Source organism: Stegodyphus dumicola, chromosome X1 (assembly GCF_044657685.1).
Source record: "Stegodyphus dumicola isolate Sdum_Otavi_A_Nest chromosome X1, ASM4465768v1".
In the NCBI taxonomy this organism is placed as follows: domain Eukaryota; kingdom Metazoa; phylum Arthropoda; class Arachnida; order Araneae; family Eresidae; genus Stegodyphus; species Stegodyphus dumicola.
Genome location: NC_140780.1, coordinates 111,609,541 through 111,633,392, shown reverse-complemented (window position 1 = coordinate 111,633,392; position 23,852 = coordinate 111,609,541). Strand labels below are relative to the sequence as shown.

The following is a 23,852-nucleotide window of genomic DNA, read 5'->3' as shown; positions in this document are numbered from 1 at the left end:
CAAATGATAAAAATGCGTCCACAAAGCAAGAAACACAACTACACTGTTTCGCATATGTTATTTGGAAACCTAGCGCTGCGCACAATTTCGGAGAATCCCCGGGTTGAAATAAAAGAGCGCTAAACCAAAACAGCGCTAAACGAAACAGCGTTAAGCGGGGTCTTACTGTACACATCGACCTATTTTTACTTAAAAAAATATCAGAGAATTACACAAATTTGGCATTGCACACTCCCTTGTCCATGTACACATCGATATATTTTCACTTAAAAAGTCAAAGGAGCACCCAATTCTACAGTAGATGCAAACAAAAAATACATAATCTCAGTAAACTGCATTTAAAAAACAAACAATAAAATAACATAAAAAAGGAAAAACTTCTTAATGCATCTAAGCACTTCACAAAGCAAATATCCACTTATCTTACTTAGAAATTTCTTAGTCCTTAGTCTGTGGCACACAAAATTCCTTAACAGAATCCAAAAACTTCTTAAAATTATCTGAACTCAAATCCGTATATCAGCGTCGTCACATAAATTCACAAAAATAAGAGTAAAAAATATCCTCCGTAGTTCCAGACTGTCGATGTTCCGGATTGTCCGGAAAATGGTTGCTAAGTAAACCTTCATTTACACATCAGTCAATTAATGCTCTTTTTCCCTTTTGTTCCAAATCGTACAGAAACTTCAAATTAATCTTACTACATTCAACCATTCTACCATCTAAGCAACAATAACCAACACATACCACAAACCTTTACAAAACATTCCATAATTCAAAATTTACTGTAATCATACAACGTGTAACATCATAAATAGGGTTTCCATAATATTCAACTACTCAGGTTACCACATAAATGAAACAACCACTTGGCGATAAATGAAACAACAACTTTGCGATAATACAAAGGGTACTCTTCAGTCTACTTTAACCTATAGTTGATATTTTTATAAATATTTCTGCTATTTATTATAGTTAATAGTTATAGTAACAGTGATGTTATAGTGTAGTTTAGCTTGGCAGAATGCACTTGCTTCAGAGAGCATCATGTATCTCAGTTTTTGAATAATTATAATTATTCATTAGGCTTATAGCCTGCATGGATTTTATATCCAGGAAGATCCAGAAATTTTTGTTTTTAATTTTTTTGGAGGTTCCATGTGTTTACAATTAAATTGTTTTTACTATGAAGACAATGGAGTCCATTCTAATCAATATATTTGTTTGAAACTTGATATAAGAGCTCTTCAGACTGTGGTAAAGGAAATGCGAAAATAAGTTCAGAAATCAACCATTAGCTGGAGATGTGTAACTTCCAAACAATGAATGTAAGCTGGAAAGAAAAACTTCATTTCAGTTATGATTGTGTTCAGCATGCATTTCTTATGCATGAATGGCAAGTTAGAAGCATCATACTGCGTAGTCAGTGTTCACTCAAAGAGAATTTTGGCAGCAGTATTTAGGAGCAGCAAAAATTTTAGCATGTGGAGTATGTAGAGAAGCACTGACAGCAAAATTTAGGGATGGAAGGATTTTTAGAATTTAGGAGAGACACTAAGCAGCAAAATTTAGGGGTAGCAAAATTTGTAGAATTTAGGGACGCAGTAAAATTTAGTACATACAGAGGTTACATCGGGTAGTAAAATGGCTAATACTGGCTCTGATTCCTACTGAATATTAGTAATATGCCATATTATGTAGGCTGGCAGTTCAGCACTTTCACGATAAACACTAGAGCCTGATGTTCAAAGAACAGGATGGTTGAACATCTAGAAATTTATTAGTTTAGATTTGAAAAGTGGATTCTTTTATTTAGCCTGGTTCTGAAATTAACTGCAATGATGATATTATTACTAAAATACAGAGAAAATCTTATTTGCTACTTAGTATATCTGTGATCTCTTAGATGTCTCTCTGTGTCTTCCTAAGATGCAATATATGCCCTTATTTTATTCAAAAGCAAATTTTTCAGTTTGCTTAAAATTTTTTACTGAAAAATATGTTCTGGTGATAAAAATTTTAATTATCGAAGGTTTCTTGCAATTTTCCAGTTATTTTTTGTGCATGTCAAATTTTTTTAGCTTAGAGGTGTCTAATGGCTGAAACTTAAGAATCAAATAGCAATTAGATGAAGTTTTCATACCTTTTATGATGTGTATTGCAATGATTGTATAAATCAGGTTATGTAAAAATGGAGAGTTCTAGAAAAAGAAAGGATTTAAAAGAACCAAGAAGTGTCAGAATAGATAAATGATATTATAGAAAATTAATCAATGAAATGAATAAATTTTTATACCTTTTTGGCATCTATAAACATGGAAACAGAATATGTGGAAAATTTTTTTAAAAAATGTTATTATTATTTGGTATTAAGGACTTAATTTTCACATTGTGAAATGGAAAATTGCATATCTATGTTTACCTTATAATTTTATAGTATGTACCTTCCATAGCAGTAAATGTAACAAATGCAAACCAATTTAAACTTAAATTAAAATTAAATAAAATTATACCTTAGGCTCCAAATAATATAGGAAGAGAAGTAGATTGTATTTTAGGAATGGTGTTACATGCAGTGTCTGCCAGGGCAGTTTGCATGCAGTTTCTGCCAGAAGTAGCATCCTTTTTTTCTAAATAGTGAATTTTGTTAGGTGGGTAACATTTTGAACATTTTATGTAAAATATAATTTGCCATGCATATAAATATGATTACTATATTATAAATATGATATAATATAAATATGATTTACTGTAAGAAATATGTAACTGTGATCCTGTAATTAAAGTTTTCATGTAGATTATCAGCTCATGCCGGAAAAAAAAAAAAAAAAAAAAAAAAAAGGTGCTACATTTGCCAGTTCTATACTGAGGAAAAGTATTGTCAAAAATTGCGATTTCGTGTTTGAAAAGCATAGAGCTTTCTGAAATTAAGGCCATTCTAAGGTTGGATTTTGATTAATTTTAAATTCCATAGCACTATTAAAAATGAATGAAGCATTATGTGTAGTGTTACAACAGTGAAAATAAGTTCTTTCAGTGATTGATTCTTGCATGTTATGGTAAACTCCTGAAAAATAGATGAGCAATAAAAGAATTACTGTGAAATAAAAAATGGCAAACTTTCTCTTTTAATTTAACTTTTATCTTTTCTCTTGAATTTTGCACTTTAACTATTTTAGTATTCAAAATAATGATGATCAGTAATTTTTTATATTGGTTTAACGGGTAAGAGCTAAGGACATAAGGGAATTTTTAACTCATTTACATGAATTTCCTTTATGTGCATTATAAATTCTTATTTGCTGCTATTTGTCAAATAGGATAGTCAGTATGCATCAGAGCATTCGTACAGGGACCATAACATCTTGGACAAAGCAGTTAATTATCGTGATGTTATTGAAGAACACAAATCTTTCAGTATCACCCAAGCTATGCTACGACGTTTTGATCATGAAGTTCTTGGATATGTGACACCAGTAAGTATTAGATTTTTTTCATAAAACTTTATTTTATTTACAAGCTTTATTACTTATAGAAGAAAAAGACATTTTGCCTACTGATTCAACATTGTGCAAAAAATCATGAAAAAGAATTTTTTGGGAGGGAGGGGACAGAAGGCATTTAGATATTTAGTTACAATGAAATATTTTTGCTTGTCATAGCAAAAAAAAAAAAAAAAAAAAAAAAGATTCATAAAGAAACATGGATTAAATCATGCATGGAGACCAAGTTTTTTTAATATCTCAGATTTATTTGTGGTTAGAATGAATTCTAAATGATTTTAAACATTACTGCTTCCTAGCTGAAGTTAAATAAAACTACAGCTTTTTTTTTTTTTTTTTTAAATGTTTGTGTGTATTACAAATGCTACTTTGACATTTAAATTAAATGCTTTTGGTTTTTATAACCGGAAATCGCTATTTGTGTAATTTATGGTGTATTTTTTGGTTCAAGTGTTTTTTTATTTTGTATTTTAAATAAAATGAGCGAAAGTTGTTTTTATTTTATTTTTTTGAATGTGTTTGGATTTTTCTCAATGATGTAAGCATTTTAGTTCTTTAATTTGGAATGGCTTAGTGCAGCATTATAATAAGGGCAAAAAAAATCTGCTGTTGGTGGTATTTGTGCTCGACTAAGTGAAAAGTACCAATTTTTTCATTAATCAAAGTTCAAAAGCAGAACTGTTAGTCCAGATTATTTTGTGGATTTTTTATTTGTGTCTTGCAAGAATGGAGATCAGGTTTTTATTTAAACAAAAAGTTACAATTTATGTTGTTTTATAAATGCAATTTTTAGAAATACTTATTCTGTTTTAAATGCATTTTTATTAGTACAAGTTATTCAGGTTATCTTTTAATTTAAAAATATTTATCAGTGTATATTTACGTAAAAGTGTGTTTAAAGAAAGCAATATAAAATCAAATAGAGAAATATTCTTTGAAAATATATATCTGAAATGCCGTAGGTGAATTATTTAAAATATAAAGTATGGAGCATTTTATTTATTTATTTATTTTTTTTCATTTAAAAATTCTGTAAGGGAATGCAAGAAAATTTTGCATTATTATTGCAAATGTCATTTTTGTATTCCTGAAAATCTGAAGTATTACTTTAAAAAGTGGAGTACTGCTATATGCTGTCAACTTTATGTTTCATAGCATTTATAAAAATGATACAGTACCATATCCAAATGTCCAATAACTGGAATGATATATTATCTGGACCTCCATAAAAGTTTTTTTTTTTTTTTAATTAATTTTCTTTTTCTCACGTATTATAGGAATGGAGAATATGATACTGAAAAGCAAGTGTGCTGTAAGTTGCTTTTTGGCCCATTTAGCAAAACTATTTATTTTGCCTAATAAACATCATTACCCATGATAATGTCGATGATCCTGCATGTTGTTTAACCTGTTGGCTATCGAACCCTATTTTCACTTTCAATAATTTAGTGGTTGTGTATATGAATAAGAAGGATGATTCAGCATTTTTCATTATTCTTCCTATACACAATAAGTGAAATCTGAAAAATAGTTTCTTAGGAGTGCAATGTTATGAATACAGACTTTCATTTACTGGTATAGCATCCAAAACTTTCCTCAAACCTTGTTTCCTTTCTAATGGAATGTTTATATGGGGAGCATTTAAACTTTTCTTGCAACAAACCCATTCAAAATCCATCTGAACGATCTTTATGTTCGACCATGCGCATTTCCTTTGTACAAACAGGACATTTATAATTCCATTGAATTACATCCAACAAAGATTTTTTTATTCTGTCCTCAACTCGCAACCACTGTCGAACTTGTATAATACACCCTTCTTCCCTAGGAAATCTTTCTTTGTCCTTGCTTGACTAAGGATTTTAGCAACTGGAGTTGCTCATCACTTCTTTGCCCAGCTGCAATTTTGGCTGTAACTTCTCCCTGAGAATAGGTAACCATCATGACAGCAATTTGGCTTAACGAATCCACGTGCTTCATTTGCTGCCCAGATCTGTGAACAATTTCATAGTCAAATTCTTCTAGAAGTAATGCCCATCTCGCCACTTTAGGGGTTAAATCTTTCTTGAAAATAGTCTTCTGCGATTATTTTCTGATATTATTTAATACACTCATGATGATTATATTAAATTGGTACAGTCAAAAGTCTTTAATCCAGACTCGTCAGGACTTCGGTGATTCCGGATTATCGGTTTTTCCGGATTATAGATTATCAATTTAAATCTGGTAAGATGACATGCAGAAATTATAAAATTAAAAATATTAAACTGTAATTTATGAAATAAAGAGCAATTATGATCTAAAAGGGTATCAAAATTTACAAAAAAAAAGCTTAATATTTATTTGTTTACTTTATTAAACATTTCTTTCAACGCGCGCATGCGTGAAGCATACATTACGCATAGTCGAAATTAGAAAATTGCAATCAGAAAACTATTTGATGTGTATTCATGATATTTATAATGACGAGGAATTTGATTTAAATCATATCAAAGACGAAGTACATCGAGATGAAATACTACATTTAGTAAGGAATTATAAGCTGAATAAAAAAAAAACATCTGCCCTGAAGATAAGGATAGTGCTGACAGATCAACTTCCAGTTCATTGCGTGTCGCATCATCCCCCCTTCCCGGCAGAGCAGCATGATATTGAACATATTTCGGAATGGTTAGAGAATCAAAGGATATGCCTTTATCCATTTTTTGCAGCAATTAGCAATTCCACTTTTTGTTTGATGGACATGGAAACATGCTTTCGCTTTGTAGATCCTTTGGTAGCTCCAGAATCGGAAATTCTTTTTGACATAATCGAAAGTTCAAGCTTACTTTATAAAATTGCTCTAACAGTCTGCAAAAAATAATAAGCCGGATTCAATTAGAAGATTAAGGAAGAATGCAATCTGCAACATTAACCGAAATAGATAATTAGATAATTTTAGCTTAGCTTATACTTAAGACACAATAACACGCCGAATAAATACTAATTCAGAAGTTAAACAACAAAAATCAGCGTTAATTTACAAAATTTTCACAGGACTAGTTTCGATGGTTTTACCGAACCGTCATCTTCAGCTGCAAAACCGCAAATGAACAAGATAGGAAATAATGTTTAGATAAGATAAGAAAGCCTGGACAAGAATAAGCAAGTGGCACCATCTGTTGGCGAAACCAGAACTAAAACATAATTTCTCTAAAAGCCGAAGGCAAATTTGGATTGGAATTAGGATCGTTAACTAGAACAGAAAGATTTTTATGGATGTGAAATGCCTCTAGAAAATCCAGTTCTCCAATGGAAGATGTTTTTTGAATAATTTTGGCAGCAGAAAAATTGAAAGTGTGATTTTCGGACCAACAATGTTGAGCAACAGAAGACTTCTGTGTTTCCTTTTTTCTAACATATGCCTCATGTTCTTTGACGCGAAATTTTAAGGCTCTCTTAGTTTGGCCAATGTAAATTAAACCACACTGGCAAGGAATCCTATAAATACCCCAGGAATTCATATCCGGAATGGGGTCCTTGAGTATAGAAGTTGGAATTTTATTGATGGGAGAGTAAACAACCCGAAAGTTAAATTTCTGCAAAATATGTGCAACTTTATAACTAATTGATGGAAAGAAGGGAATGACAACAGAATTTTTATAATCTCCTAAAATAAGAGTGTGGCTTTTAGTGTGTTGAGATGAGAATTTTTTAACTGCTTGATTAATAATGTTGGGTGAAAAGCCCCTGTCAATAGCTATTGCTTTTAAATAATTTAGTTCTTCATCAAGGGCTAGTTTGGAGGAGCAAACTTGAAGAGCACGGAAAACATAGGAATAAAATGAAGCTAACTTTTGTTTAGTCGGATGACATGATTTAAAGTGTGGTGGAAGGCAAACCGATGAAGGTTTACGGTAAACTGTAGTACTGAAGTTGGATGTGTTACGTGTGACCAGAATGTCGAGAAACGGAAGAGAATTGCAAGTCTCAAGTTCAAAAGTGAACTGAATAGCAGGATCAATAGAATTCATTGTTGAAAGAACTCTATTTAAATCATCTTTATTACCTTCAAACAGGGTAAAAGTATCGTCTACGTAGCGGAACCATGCCGGGAAGTTTAAAGTTTCAAATAATTTTGATTCATAATAATGCATGTAGATATCTACATGCATTATTATGAATCAAAATTATTTCTTGCCATACATTTCTAAGCAGTATCAAGACATCTCATAGATTTAAACTGAACTCATCCTTTTGATCTAAGCAGTAAATGGCTGCAGGAATTAGGTCTCTTTGATAACAGGAATCAAGCAACATATTATTCCTTAATCACAGGGTTGTAATTGAGATGCAGTTTTTAGAGGAAGAAACTCCTCTAAACTCTTCTGTTATATGTTTCTTTAATTCTGGAACTGGGCATTGTAGGCTACAGTTATCCACAATTAGGCATACTTTACTGCCTCATTGCTAGAATTTCTCACCAGTTGTTTTCCCCATTTGTTAGTTCCTGGAGTAATCCACATCTTTTTCTTGAAGTCATAATTCATAGCTAATATCTTTACAGATTTAAATCACATAGGCCAGCAAATCTCAACTGGTGGTACACAAGAGAAAAATAGGTGGTATGCAAAGAAACAAAGTATTTTTAATTATTAAATTCAAAAATTAAATACCCAACATCCTTTTCAAGTTTTTTCTCTAACACTTGTACATGCAATCTGAGTTTTGTTCAAGCTCAAGAGCTGCTTATAGACTTTAGCAAAATAATCCGTTTTTATGCATCTGTATATTCTTTGAGCCATAGACATAAGAAAATTTGGGTACTTTTCCATTTCGCCGGCGCAAATGTCGCCAAGGAGACTTTATTGGCGACAACAAACAGTATACACATAAAAAATGTTAGCAAATGTTAGTTCTAATAATTTTTTATTTTGAAGGCATAAATATTTTAATATCCTTTAAAATTTTCTAAAAAGCCAATAAATAAAGACAATAAATTTGTAAAAAGACATTAATTTAAGAATTTACTATGCTTTCATGGTTCAACATCCCGATTCGCCGGTTCCTATCACGTGAACCCAAGTGATCTCATCTCACGCAAACTACGCTACGAGAATCTAATTCTCTCAGTAATTATCTGCATTAATTTCAAGTTATGTAAATTATTTCTTAATTCAGAAGTTATGTAAAACTGCAGTGTTTTACTTCGATAGTGCATTCTCAATTAGAATTGATGAATTTAACCCTTGACTTTGCCTTTTCTATATTTTCACCTTCGGGTGAGCGGTGTGATTGCATCCTAATTGACTTAATTACCACGAATGGCCTTACGACATAAAATTGAACTATCTGGTAAAAATTCTATGTAATTGTGTGCCACTATTGAAAGAAACCATCACTGTGATAAGAAATGGCTGCGACTTGTTTTGAAAATGAGGCGTTAAAGGTTACCATCAAGGATATTCTGTTTGGCATCAGTTGTACCATTATTGGCAAGTTTATTGCCTGCACCGGCAAAACAGAAAAGTACCAAAATTTGTCATAAATGATGTTTCTAAAAGGAGCAATCGAAATGGGTGTTGTATTTAATAAGAAATAAGTTCCTGTAAAAAGATAATAGTATGTCATTAATTCTTTTAGAGTTAATTGATTTATTAGCATGTCTAAACTTTGTGCCGCCCCCTATTTCAGCTCATATTGCTCTATTTTCAAATTAAAATAATTTTTTATGTCGATTTGCTGTCTCTAACAGCAGGTATTTTGTCTTCTTATTGCTTTCTATTCCTTACCTTTCTATGCAATTCAAGAATATCGCCGGCTGTTTTTGAAGAACTTGTAACATATTGTACATTCAAATATTTGTGAAAAAATAATAAAACAAACATAGGTTTTTAAAATGGAACCATGGCTAGGATTGACTAAGTGGAAAAGGGATGATTCACAGGTAATGGATCCAGGACAATCTACTAGCAGTAAGATTATTAAAAAGAAAATAAAATTTGTTTATAAAAAATATGATGAAAGATATTTATCATTTGGGTTTACTGGGAATGGAAATGAAATTTAACCTCAACCTCAATGTGTAGTTTGCGGTAAACTGTTAATTATCAAATCAAAGTATGAAACCAACGTGTCTCAAAAGACGTCTTGAATGTAAGCATGACAATTTAAAGGATAAATCTGAAGAACATTTTAAGAGGAAATTATCGTAGTTCAAAAATAGAAAACAACCAATGAAAGGTTTTGTTACTTCAAGTGTAAAAGCTTTGGAAGCTATTTATCTAGTAAGGCTAAGAATTGCCAAGACTGGGCAAGTTCATATTATTGGAGAAAATCTTATATTACCAGTAGCTGAAGATATCGTTTAACAATAGTCAATGAAAAAACGACTAATGGATTTAATAATATTCCATTATCAAATGATATAGCCAATATTCCGTTATCAAATGATACAAAGTCAACGAATTCATCAATTGGCAAATTCCATAAAAGAGATACATATTCAAAAAATAAAACATAGTATTTTGTGTTGCAATTGGGGGAAAATACTGATATAACGAACATTGTTGAGTTATCAATTTACATACATTTTGAAGAAGATAAACAAATGGCTGAAGAGTATTTATTTTGTGAAACTCTTCATGATAGAGCAACTGGAAGTGAAGTTTTCAAAGTGATTGACAATTTTATGTCTGAGAATGATATTCCTTGAAATAAGTGCACTGCCGTATGCAGTGACAGAGCTCGGGCTTTAACAGGAAAACATTCCAGCGAGATTTTTCGAAGTCACACCTGAAACTAAATTTACTCACTGCTCCATTTATCATGAAGTATTAGTAGCCAAAACAATCCCCGAGAACGTGAAAATCTTTTAGAATCAAGCTGTGAAAATTGTTAATTTTATTAAAAGCCTAGCTTAAAATTCAAGAATGTATACAATTTTATGCCAAGAGAAGGGCGGGGAACATGAAACACATTTGTTACATTCCGAAGTAAGGTGGTTATCCAGAGGCAAAGTTTTAAATCATCTTTTTAAACTTTGATCATAAATTCCAATTTTCAGTGAATTATGTTTAGCATATTTAGCTGATATTTTTGTGAAGTTAAATGAATTAAATTTAAGATTACAGGGACAAAGTGTTAATTTTTTTGCCATCAGCAGTAAAATAAATACAATGATAAAAAACTCGAGCTGATAATCAAAGAATTGGATAATAATTTTTTAAGCATTTTACCACTTTTAGAAAGTTTTCTAACTGAAAATAATTTGAAAATAAATGAAGAATCAGCACTCGATATTAAAAATCATTATTTTTCATTGATAAACAATTTCATGTATTCGTGTTTCACAATCATTCTCATGTATTTTCCTGAGGATTATGAAAAAGAAAAGTGGATTAAAAATTCATTTTGTTCAAATGTACCTGAAATTTTATATCATGAAGAAAGAGAACAACTGATAGAAATTTCCTGTGACTGAACTCTAATTAAATATTTCAAAAATAACATACTTGTTAACTTTTGGCTGACCTGGAAAGTAAAGAATTTAAAGCCATTTCAAATAAAATTATTAAATTTTTGCCTTTTTGCAGAACCTGTTTGGGTGAACAAGGATTTTCTTCCATGTTATGTTTGAAAAATAAAGACGGAACAAAATTAAAAGTTAATTTTAGAATTAAAGTAATTATAACTTAAATTTTGATTTTCAAAATGGTAACCAATTTTTTTCATGTGTGCATATTTCATATGAATAGCCAATAGGTTGTGCAACTGACAAAATGTATTTTTTTAATATTTCTATTGAGAAATTGAAAAATAATTATTCTAAAATATAGTGGTGTCACTAATGTTTTTCAATTTTCTTGTGAATGGTACTCGTTAGTCAAAAGGTTGACACTGACATAGGTTTTTCTGATTTGTGAGCATAATTAGTAAGGGTAATTTTTTATTCCACCCATTTTGCAAGCCACTAATACAACCAACCTTTCTGAACTGCACTTACCTCCAGAACATTAGCTTTTGTGGTTAAAGTGAGAGTAGGAAGTGTTGTCCAGTATTGTGTATGTATCAGATACTGCATACTTTGTCAAAACCGTAGGCAGTTTCTCTTTCATAAATATATTAATCATCCCAGCAATTAGTTTATCTTCCTCACCATGAATCTTTTTGATAATTGTGGCCATGTTTATTCTTGAATATTTGTAACCATCCAGATAAGCATGTGGAATCGCTCACATTGAGAGCATCAGTGAAAACAATCACTTTATCTTTTATAAGCGCACCAGTGAATGTAATGTTTTGCTTTCAGAATCTCTGACCTAACTCACCATCGTTATTTCAGCCTCTATATTTTTGGCAATCCACCTTCTTTTATGAGCAGGGCCAAAATCGTTGATTTTTCTCTGATTGTTAATAATGTGCTGTTTGCTATACGAAATTTTACAGCAGTTCCTATTGTATTTTTTAATTTAGCTTCATCCACCTTATTCAGAATTTTTAATTGTTTTGCAAGTGCAACATTTTCCGCATTTTGTGACACATTTTTTATACTAGAGCAATTCAGAATTGAATGAATCCAACAGGGTAGTTTTATTCATAAAATTCATGTTTCAATTATCCAGATTTTAGCTATGTTAGAACAGTGTGAATGATGAAAAGAAAAAGACAGAAAGAATCCTTCCTTCATCAGAGTGATTTCTTGGGGCCACCAAACCTTGCCTTGAGCTATTAGAATAAAAAGGAAAGTGTAGTAGTAATTCTCTTTTCAAAGATAATGCTGTTACCCTCTTCTGTGGAACTCTTCAATTGAAAGAAAGAATAAAATTTGAATAGTCTCTTAAAAAGACTTGGAAAAACATGAGAGTGATTTGAAAAACGTATGTAGAGCTGTTGATTAACAGTTCATCTGAAAAATTATTTCAAGTTGAATGTGCTGATGTGAAAGAAATTAAAATCTTGTAATTCCTTTCAGGATTATGGAGTTAAAAGTTTGCATTAAAAGCATTGCATATTAGGCATGTTCACGTTAATAAGTTTGACTGTATTTTTCAAAGCTATACATAATTCTCAAGCTATGCTAAAATGTGACGTTTCTCCAGTTTTGTTATCTTGTAAATTAAAAAAAAAAAAAAAAGAAAGAAAAAGAAAAAAAGAAAGAGACGAAAGAATTTCTTGAGATTAAAGGAAAACTTTTTGTCCAATTTTTTGGATCATCTGCACTTCCAAATGCACTGTGTAGTAGAATTGCCATGTTTTTGGTGTATACATGCAATAATAGCTAGTCTGCGTATGCATGTACCACACACATATTTGAGTACACAAGAATTTACGTACTTTATATTTAACCAACATTTTGCTGAACAGTATCTACTAGCTGTAAAAAATGTAAATATTGATCATATAGATTTATAATTTTTCCCTCGTAAAATTTGTTTCTTATGAAATGCTTCCTTTTATTATTATTTATGAATAGAACAGTAACTGTAAGTCATGAAGATAGCCAAGCAAAAGTTTTTCACCAATTCACAAAATCATCAATGATTTGGTGACTTTTCGTGGAGGGGGGAGTACATGGAATCTGAAAGTACTAGGAAGTATAGACTGCTTATTCTAGAGCTCCAGGAAATTGTGAAGTCAAATGGTTTGTAAAAACATATAGTTAATTTTTTTTGTCCTGTACCTAGTTAGTCAAGATCTTTAACCTATGATTATTTATGTGACTGCTACACTTTTTACAGTCATTTTTGGATTTATATTCATTTTGGAACATTAACTTTTGGTAAGATATTCCATTGCTAAAATGGATGTAAATAAAAAATGAAAGTAATTCTTAGCATAAATGTTAAAAATTTTTTATTAAAGTTTTAATAATTTAAATTAAAGTTAGAAAAAATCCATTAGATTATGATCTTTCTCTAATAAAATAATTAATTTTTCTTAATTAACTTTAGTAGTATTAATGAAAAATCTAAACATAAAGGCTAAGTGTGCAGCAGATTGTGTGACAGTTTGTGAAGAAACAAAAATAGGTAAAAATATTGTCATTGATAGATCTTGAAGAAGCATGCTGCATGGTTTCAAGAGTGTTGACTTTTTGGACATGTTGAAAAAAGTTTTGTGTTTTACTCAGTGATTAAGAATTAAAGACTTGCTTAACTGCTTCTTTTGTCTGGATTGAATGCTTTAAAATCCATTATGTCTATAAATTGTCTACTTGGAAAAACAAGAATGTTGATACTGACGAAGCAATACAATATAAAGAAACAGAGATCCTTGAATGTACTGTATAAGCTTAGGCTTATGTGATGCTTTCAGTGTTACTAGTTTTGTCTTCAGTTTACATACTAAAGCAACTCTTCTTTCTAAAATGGAGCATGCCACAAAGGCAAAAATAAAAAGAAGGCTGTCTATTCTCTTAATTGTAAATGCAAATGGCAGTGAAAAGCTTCCTCTGCATTTAATACGAATTCATAAAGCCATATTAATTCAGAAATGTAAGGGCTTCCTGTGGCTCATGAAGCCCAAGAATACCTACCATAAATGATTACTTGTTGATATAAAGAGAAAGTGAAAAGTTTGAATGGAGAGTTGTAAAGGAATAGTTGACAATTTTTTATTATTCTTTAAATGCTAAATTAACATTGAAAGTTCTAACCCATAGTGACCAATTTGAGGAAACTAATTTAATATAGCATTTAAAAATTGGAAGATTCTGGTAATTAAAAAATTTAAAAAAATTAATTAGTTGAATGTAATGAAAATATAATGAATGAAAAATAGTTAATTGAATGAAGGTAATTTTATTTTAAAATAATATTGAAGAATAAAGATAAATTCTATCAACTACAGTCAAAAGTCGTTAATCCGGACTCGTCGGGACTTCGGCGATTCCGGATTATCGATTTTTGCGGATTATAGATCATCAGTTTAAATCTTGTAAGATGGCGTGCAGAAATTATAAAATTAAAAATATGAAACCGTAATTTATGAAATAAAGAACAATTATGATCTCAAGGGTATCAAAATTTACAAAAAAAAAAAAAAAAAAAAAGCTTAATATTTATTTGTTTACTTTACTTTCTTCGCTATCGGAAGCGAATTATAATGATGAGGAATTTGATTTAAATCATATCCAAGACAGAGTATATCGAGATGAAATACTACGTTTAGTAAGGAATTATAAGCCAAATAAAATAAAAACATCTGCCCTGAAGATAAGGATAGTGCCGACAGATCAACTTCCGATTCATTGCGCGCCGCGGCGTCCCCCGCCGCAGTGCAGCATGAAATTGATAAACAGATTTCGAAATGGTTAGATAAACAAAGGATATGCCTTTATCCATTTTTTTGCAGCAATTCCACTTTTCGTTTAATGGACTTCGAAACTTACTTTCGCTTTGTGGATCCTTTACATATTAGTAAATATATATCGGAAATTCTATTTGACATAATCGAAAGTTCAAGCTTACTTTTATAAAATTGCTCTAACAGTCTGCAAAAAATAATAAGCCGGATCCAATTCGAAGATTAAGGAACAAGGCAATCTGCAACATTAACTGAATTAGATAATTTTAGCTTAGCTTATACCATCCGTTATACATTAAACGCGCATGCGTAAACTTATTTTGAGCAGGCGCACATGCATATTCGCATCCGTATAGGTCATACGCGCATGCGTCAATGCGACGCAGAAAGTTTGTAGCTTTGAGTTCCAGATTATAGATCATTCTGGATTATGGATGTCCGAATTAACGACTTTTGACTGTATTACAAAAATATAAGGGGGATTAATGTGTGACATAATGAAAATAGATCCAAAATAGTCTAGTTCTCTTAATTCCCGTCTCTGTTGACATGACATGCACTTTATTTCCTCATCTCAGGTGTTGGTGGCCAGGGACCAGTTAATGATGATGCATAATAAAGATGCTGTTACATTTATAAGCTAATTGACAATTATTTTCCAAGTCACAAATTTTTCATGAGGATGCTCAAGTATAAAAGTACTCTCATCCTTATGAAATTCATTTTTGAACTTGAAAACTCCAATTATCATAAAAGTACCATTCCCCCCCCCTGGACCTTATTGTGAAGGTTTCTGTTTTTTCAAATAATGGCTGCCTTTCGTAACGGTATTGGTATTTTCATAATGGATACCGTCGCAAAGCCTTCCTGTGGATAAGGCTTGGAAATTCCCAGCTTGTACATTGGGGAGTTAACTAAACTGAACTGTAATGGTTGGTTTGATTAAGATTAAGTGCATAAGGTCTATCTTCCTAAGGAGGAATGCCTTTGTCAAGGCCTTTTTAAGAGAAACTGTCACCTATACATAACACATGGAGAAAAGTGCCTATACAGCTAGCCCATTCACCTGAATGTGAATCTGGGTTAGACTATTGGTGTTCAGCAGTTTTCCTGCTCAGCCACTAGCGAGCTTCAAACAATGATGAATTAATGATGAGCTAATGACATTGGCATTAAGACAATAAGTTTGAGCTATTTATCATAAATTTTGACACTGGCATTAAAACAATAAGTTTGAGCTATTTGTCATTAATTTAGCTTTGTAATTATTCTTTTTTCAGGGTTATGAAATGGCCCCCTTTTTATGTGTTTTATGTTTTTTGCTATATGAATTCTAGAGTTCTGATTATTGTAAATTTTTTTAAAAATTGTTAATATCAAATAAACGTGTTATTCTCATAAGAAACTTTCCAAAGTCCCAATGGCTGTATTTGACTCTACACAGCAAGTGCATTTTAAATAACGGCTGTTGCACCTTTATAACACCATAAAGTTCTGTGCTTATTTCACTTTCCACTGCTTTGCACTTGGGTACTTCTCTAACTAGATGATTAAACATGATAAATACTTTTATTTAGATTCTCTCAAGACATGTAGTCTTAGAAGTATTTGTGACAGATCTGCTCTGCTTGCTTCTTTCTTTCCAAAAGTAGTGCATTAGTGAGAAATGGTAGTTCATCAGCTGTTTGTTTTATAATATATTGTGATGCATTTTAAATATGATATATTATGCATATATATGCATTTGCACACATTTTATTTAGTTGAGATACTGGAAATGTGCATGTATGTTTCTCGAGTCTTGAATCTATTTCAGTTTTAACTGTCACTTTTTAGATGCATAGAAATAATAGTAGTGAAAAACTATTATTCCAATTAATATTTTTATGACCATCTGCATAAGTACTGACATTAAGTATATATTTTCAAAAATAAATGGAGATATTATTAGAGATAATTGTCTACTAAATAATTAAGATTTATTGAAATTGATTTTGTTGAAGAATGTTTTTTTTTTTTTTTTTTTTTTTTTTTTTTTTTTTTTTTGGTTAAACAAATGCTATTGGCATAAAAATTGTATTATGGGCATTAGAACAGAGATTTTTTTAAATTATAATTTTGCATTCAGTGGATTCTTATATATAGCAAAATAAGCATACATATAGTTTAAAATCTCAATTTTTTTTTAATAGTGGAATAGCCATGGTTATGATGTTGCAAAACTTTTCTCTTCCAAATTCACGATGATATCTCCTGTTTGGTTTCAGTTGAAACCAAAAGATTCTCGAGGTGGTATTTTGATTGAAGGCCTTCATGACATAGATCAGAATTGGTTAGCTACACTTAAGCAGTTAAACAAGAAAATTAAAATAGGTATGTAAATCCCTGTATTTATATTTGTACAGTCTATATTTTCCTGTGGATGTAGTTCATGTTTCTTTTCTTTTAAACTTGAGAGCCATAAGCAGAAATTTTCTATTTTTTTATTTCTTTTTTAAATTCTATTTCTATTTCCCCCCTGTTATCCAAAAGTAAGTACTTCTTGTGAGTGGCAAATTAACGTTTATTAAATATTAAAAATCTGTCTCAGTTAGTGATCCAAATTATCTGTTTGTTTCAAAACTGTTCCATTTTTAGAATTTTTTTAAGAGATAATACTAAATATCACACATTTGCCTTCTGATAGGTGAATGTTTCACCATTGTCTCTGCTGTTGGTAAAAAGAGGTCTAGTAGTAACATTAAAATGTATTTGAAAGTATATGAAATTAAATGTTTTTAAAAATCTGTCAGAACATTGAAATTTGTATAAAATGCATGATCAGAACTTTATTTTACAACAGCAGCATTTAACTACGTTTTAAACTGAGGATCCTGGAATGTATTTATTTTTTATTAATATGTCAAAATATGATCAGGAAAAGTTAAGCATTTCATTATGAATGTTTGTTTTATGTAATTTTCTATATTTCTTTAAGGATGTTTACTGCACTTTTAATTTCATTAATTCAGTGATGCTTTAGGTAATTTTCAGTGAGCCATCATTTTTTAAAATGGCTACGTTTTTCATGTGTTAGGTTGATGGAAAATTAGTCACCAACGATTGGCAACATTGTGGGAAGGTGGAAGGTTAATTAGAGAGTACCTTAATTTCTTTAATGTTCCTGACTTACATAATAGTTCTCTAAATTTATTTTTGAATTTTTCACTTCTTATGTGACCATAATGAATTCTGGTAAACATATATTTTCCTAAATTTCTATGTACAACTACACAAATGATCTTGATAATACATCAGCCATAAAGACTTCTTTTCCATATTTATATTTTATATCAAACTAATAGGGCTGTAATCTTATAAAACATTCTTTGCAATTTTAGTGGGTATTAATTTAGTTGTTTCATGAAAACTGATTCCAAATATTTATGGCCACTTTTAGTAGTAAAAATTTATGAAATCTATATATTTGTGAAATTTCCTGCATGCAAATGTGATAGCTAAAGTTTCTTTTTTGATTTGAACATAATACTGCTGCATATCTTTAAATGTTTTGAATGCATTGCCATTGGCAAATTATTCTGCAGTAAGACTGCTCCTAATTCCTTTGAAGATCTATTCAGTGTGTGGGCATATTTATTCACTGCCTGACATAGGAAATGCAACACTATGAAGATTCGACCTTATGAATATGCAAATTTCAGGGAATACATAGCGGTAAAAGTCATGCTGATGGTGTAAGATGTAAGTTGGTCAAATGATTATAGCCAAAGGTAATATATTATAGCCGAAGGTCCATCTATACTTACTACAGAATGCATACTGAGAGATGTGGTGGCTCTATAATGGACTACTTTGGACATCTGAATGGCACAATGTGGTATTCAGTGATGAGTCTGTTTTGTCGGTCTGATTTAAGAGTTTACTGGGAAGCTAGAGCCAATCTGAATACTGTTACTGAACACTGCACTTCAACAGAGCATAATGGTTTGGGATGCTATTAGTCATGGTAGCAGGTCACCCCTGTTACACATCAGAGGCAGATTGATGGCACAATGATACATTGATGAGTGCTGCACCTGGTTGTGCTGTCTTTACCTTCAGCGACTGCAAAATGGTATTTCCAGCAGGACAACGTGACACTGCACATGCCATTCATTAGCCGACAAGCCTTGCAGCATATCCTATCACTTCCTTGTTCTGCCGTGTCTTCTAATCTTTCACTGATCAAGCATATCTGGAACGTGATTGGTCGTTGTTTGTCTGTTCTACTCCAGCTATTGTGGGTGGATGAGTTTCAGGGAAGGGTTGAGAGAATATGGGATTCCATCTCTAGAGCATTGTCTGCACGTTAACTGAATCTCTACCTCATAGGGTTGCAACTTGGATCCCTGCAAGAGGTGATCATACATAGTTTTGATTCCCTGTATATTTCAGCACTGTATACCTTTAACTTTCTATACATCACTTACTTAAATGCTCTGTCTGGGTATCAGTTGACATCACATTCTACGCAACCTTTCATGGTGTTGCACTTTCTATGTGTATCATAATACTACAAAACTGGTTTATGTATTAAGACAGCTTTTAGCATTATGAAAGCTTTTTGTTATGTACTGCATCCCAATTCCAAATAAGTAATTTTTTCAATAAAGCTCTTAAATGTGATTTCAATTCTGATAAATTATGTATGAATCTGAAAAACACAGATTATCATTCCTAAGAAAATTTCTAATTCTTTGGCATATTTCATCACTTTTTATATCTAGAATAGCTGTAATTTTTATCTTCATGTGGTTTTAAGCCATTTTTAGAAAATGGTTCTCCCCCATATATTTGATTTCATTCAGTGCAATTTTTACATTTATTTAAATTCAGTATTCTTTTCTTTGGCTGTTTCCAGCACCTTCCTTAACTCTTTAAAACCCAAAGCCTTCGCTAACGTGTATGTTAAAATACCGAACCGCCCGAAATGATTTTCGAGAGTTGCAGCAGTTTCCTTACCTCCCCATCCATTAACGCACAAAGAAGAGTGAAGATTTCAAATGACATCCATTCTGCTTCTAACAAATAAAGATAAGAAACAAATAAATCCTTTTGGGACAAGCTGTCTGCAATAAACTGATACAGTGCATTTAGGGAAACTACACTTGCTACTGCATACCTTAGGGAAGGGAAGAAAACAGCATCGGAATTTCGGCCGTATGAATGAAGGGCCGTCTAGGCCGATATGGTCTTCAAAGAGTATCTTTGATCATGTTCTCTCCCCTTAACTAATTAGTCATCTACATATATTTGATATCATTTTAGTTCACCAAAAATTTCAGGAAAGCTTCTATGAAAATCTGATGATAATTAAAATAGCCTATATATGAATTTTAAGAAGCTCTATCTACTAAATGGAGCATTAAATATAGTGAGCTTTCAATCTCAATCTAACAGTTTAAGTAGACAAAATGCTCTATTTTGATCTAAAATGCTAAACAATTTTACATTAGCCATTTGAGATGAAATTTGCTTGAAACATTGGTGTGTGATAGTGCAGTCTGAGTATACTTTGGCTAAGATACTGAGAATCTAAACATACTTTTAAACGACCACCCCTTTTCTTACTATAGCTAATTAATTCATAAATTGTGTAACTTGATTAACTTTCTTTATAACACCATCTTTATTCATTCTTGCCAATAATTTTTTCGTTGGGTTTAATTAAACTAAATGGAATTTTCCTGTAGGGTTCTGTTTTACAAACAGCATTTGGTTTTAATTTAATTTGATTGATGCAGCTAGTTTATTTTCTAATTTTCTGAAATAAAGCTTTGTAGCCATTTAGAGATTATATTAGCTTTGCACTCAATTCAGGATTTACTGTACATATCCCCTGGACTGGATTTTATTTTTGCAATGTAGCAAATCTGAAATAGCAGAAATAGTTTTATCACATGCTGCTACTTGAAATTCTTATTGACTGAGGTAATTGATGGGACTACTGAGTGGTTGATCTTCTAAATTTTTTGCCAACCCTGCCATGTAATGTATTTGTGTGATATTAATGTGGAGAAAAAAGATTACTCAAGATCACGTAAACATTGTTTAATCTACACTAATCTATTACTATTCTATGTTGCAGTTACATTTAACATGTTCTGTGCTGTAGTTACAGCTACTTGTATGACATATATATGTGGAACTTTCAAAACCACATAAAAGTAAAGAAAAAAGGGTCAGTGAATCCTGGCATGGCAATCACTTCCGAAAGTGACCATTACATTTCAGAGCACAAACATTACTGTTGGTAGTTATATTAATCCTTTAACCGAAAGGGCATGTTCTTCATACTCGTACATGGGGATGCATTTGACTCCATCTTAAATATGCTTTTTTCAAATTATTATTCCCTGAAATATGGTTTATCAAACATACCTGCATAAGTTATTTTTTCATTCCATATTCTCAAAAAATTATTCCTAAATAGTGATACAAATATGAAATTATCAAATTATACTTACCATATTTAACTTAAGTACATATAAACTTACATTAAAATGAAAAAAAAAAAGTTAAATTAGTTTTATTATTTTTCTGTATTAAAATGTAATTACTACAAGATTATTTTATAATTATTACATTATGAGAAGGTACAGCCCAAAAATTCCCAGAATTGTGCTGCACTGGGCGGCGGAGTACTGTAGTGTACGTGTTTCCTGCTAGGTGAGCATCGATCAACTTGTTTCAAGCTCATAGCATTCAGTGTCTGAAAATGTTTTTCTGCTGTTACAGTGATTTTTTTTTTTTCATTAAAGCAGTTTGATGCACTTCTGTTTTTTTTTTTTTTTTTTTTTTTTTTTTTGTGACAGCTGATTTATGTGAACATGTGGCTGTGAAATTTTTCTTGATGGGGAAAAATGCTACAAAATCTGTTGAGATATGTGAGAAATCTGTTGAGAACACTTCTTACAAGAATGGTGCTACAAGAAAAACTCAAATGTACAAGTGGGTGTCTCAGTTAAAAAAGGAGAAATGTTGATTCTTGACAAAACTCATTCTGGAGTCTTGCTAGCTTCATGAATGGAAAAAAATGTCGAAAAAATTTACGCATTTGTGCTTGAAGACCACTGAAGAGCCAAAGAACTTATTTGGGCTATCTCAGAGCTCAGCTCAGCAAATTTTAACAGACAATTGGGTGTGAAAAGTGTTTCTGTGAAAATTTTGCCTTGAATTTAGACAGATTAGCAAAAAAATATAATGATGAGATGTGCTATTTTTATGACCACAAAACCAAACATGAATCAAGCCAGTGGTAAACGCCATTGTTACCTCACCTAAAAAAACATGTCAAGAAGTGAAGTCAAACATCAAAACCATGCTCATTTGCTTTTTTGATGTGAGATGAATACTGCATTCAAAGCTCACTCCACCAGGTCAGACTTAATCACACTTTCTATTTAGATGTACTGAAAAGCTTTTGCAATGAAAGAGGCCTGATTTGTGGCAGTCAGGGGACTAGTTTTTCCACCAATGCACCAGCTTCCAAAAACACCAGCTCATGCAGCCATCTCAGTGCACAAGTTTTTGGTAAAATATAACATGACTTCTTTGCCTCACACACCTCGCTCCTCATGCACTCCTACTCATCTGACCTCACTTCATGTGACTTCTTTTTGTTTTCTCGATTGAATAGGAACAGGAAAGGACTGCAATTTCATGACACACAAGAGGCGAAGAAAAAAAAAAATAACAGTTGAAATTATCAACTATTGAAATAGATGAGTTTAGAAAATGTTTCCAAGAATGGAATCATAGTTTAGGTAATTCTATTAAGTGTAATAGACAGTGGTTTGAAGGTGATAAGATGATTGTTTTGTAGAAAAAAAAAAAAAAAAAAAAAAAGAGGGAGAGAGAGAGAGAAATACATGTTTTTTTTAAAAAGAATTCTGTTTCTTTTTTGGGGGGGGTGGGGAATACCTTGAAGATATTTTCTTTTTTCTATACATAAATGATTTATCACTCGCATATCTTCTAAAATAATCTTAAACTATTTTCATCAAAATGAATATAAAATTCTGTAAAATTTAACAAAACAAAAAAGGACTATACATTATTCAATTCTTGTTCATTATCTTTATACTGCTTGTTTAATAATTCATGGTCACTTATTTCATCATTGTTGTCTACTGTTTCAGTCATCATTTTCAACTTCTATTAGAGATTGTAAGTTTCATTTTGTATTCGCAAAAGACTGCATTTCATTTTTGGAAAGCAAAAGTAAGAAAAATCCCATGAAAAATTCTGCACACTAGTGCAAAAAATCTGAACTTACATAAGGATGCACATGGGCCAATATGATTTCAAAATAATTATCTAGTAAATAAAGAAACTAGAAACTTGAAACCTGATCTAAAATAAAGGTCTTGACTTTGAAGACAAATATTGAAGAAATGAAGTTACAATGAATTATAATTTAAGAGGAGCATTCCATTTTATGGAGGTGGGGTCAAACAAATCCCACACGTATGCTTGCTGCTTAGGATTACCATAAGACTGTCAAATGTGCATTAAAGCCACTACCAAAATGTCTATTTTTTTATTAAGATGCTATATTTTTTGCTCTAACTTGATCAATTAATTAATTTCCAATTATTACTTTAACAGCAAAGCTATCTTGATTGAGAACACTAGTTCATAATTTCTGAATCATTAATTTCATCCTCTCTCAACTGGTTTATGTATAAGCTTGTTTTAGCTGTTATAATGGCATTTAAACATTTCATGATGTTCCTAAATTCTTTATACTAGTTTCATTTCTTCTCTGCACAGTTGGTAACACATCCCAAGTGAATTTGTTTCTGTTTTATCGTTATTACAGTTGGTCATGTTTATTTTGAAGTTGACATGCACATGTGCATGAATTTTAGTGACTGCAAAACCATTAAAAACAAAGATGTGAAAAATGAACACCTATGATTGTACTGATGTCACAATCAATATGTCATACCAAATCCAGCAGTTATGCTAATGTCACAATCAATATGCCATAGCAATTTAAATAGTTGTGCTGATTTCGTA

General features: G+C 31.4%; 1 protein-coding gene across 1 annotated transcript in view; it reads left to right on the top strand.

Moving 5' to 3' along the window:
• The window catches only part of LOC118185814 (chitinase domain-containing protein 1), a 97,543-nt gene that overhangs the window by 7,445 nt on the left and 66,246 nt on the right, over positions 1 to 23,852 (top strand). The window contains exons 2-3 of the mRNA XM_035355731.2: positions 3,321 to 3,476; positions 16,982 to 17,162. Of these exons, the coding sequence (XP_035211622.1) occupies positions 3,321 to 3,476; positions 16,982 to 17,162 (337 nt within the window). The remainder of the gene's footprint in view (positions 1 to 3,320; positions 3,477 to 16,981; positions 17,163 to 23,852) is intronic.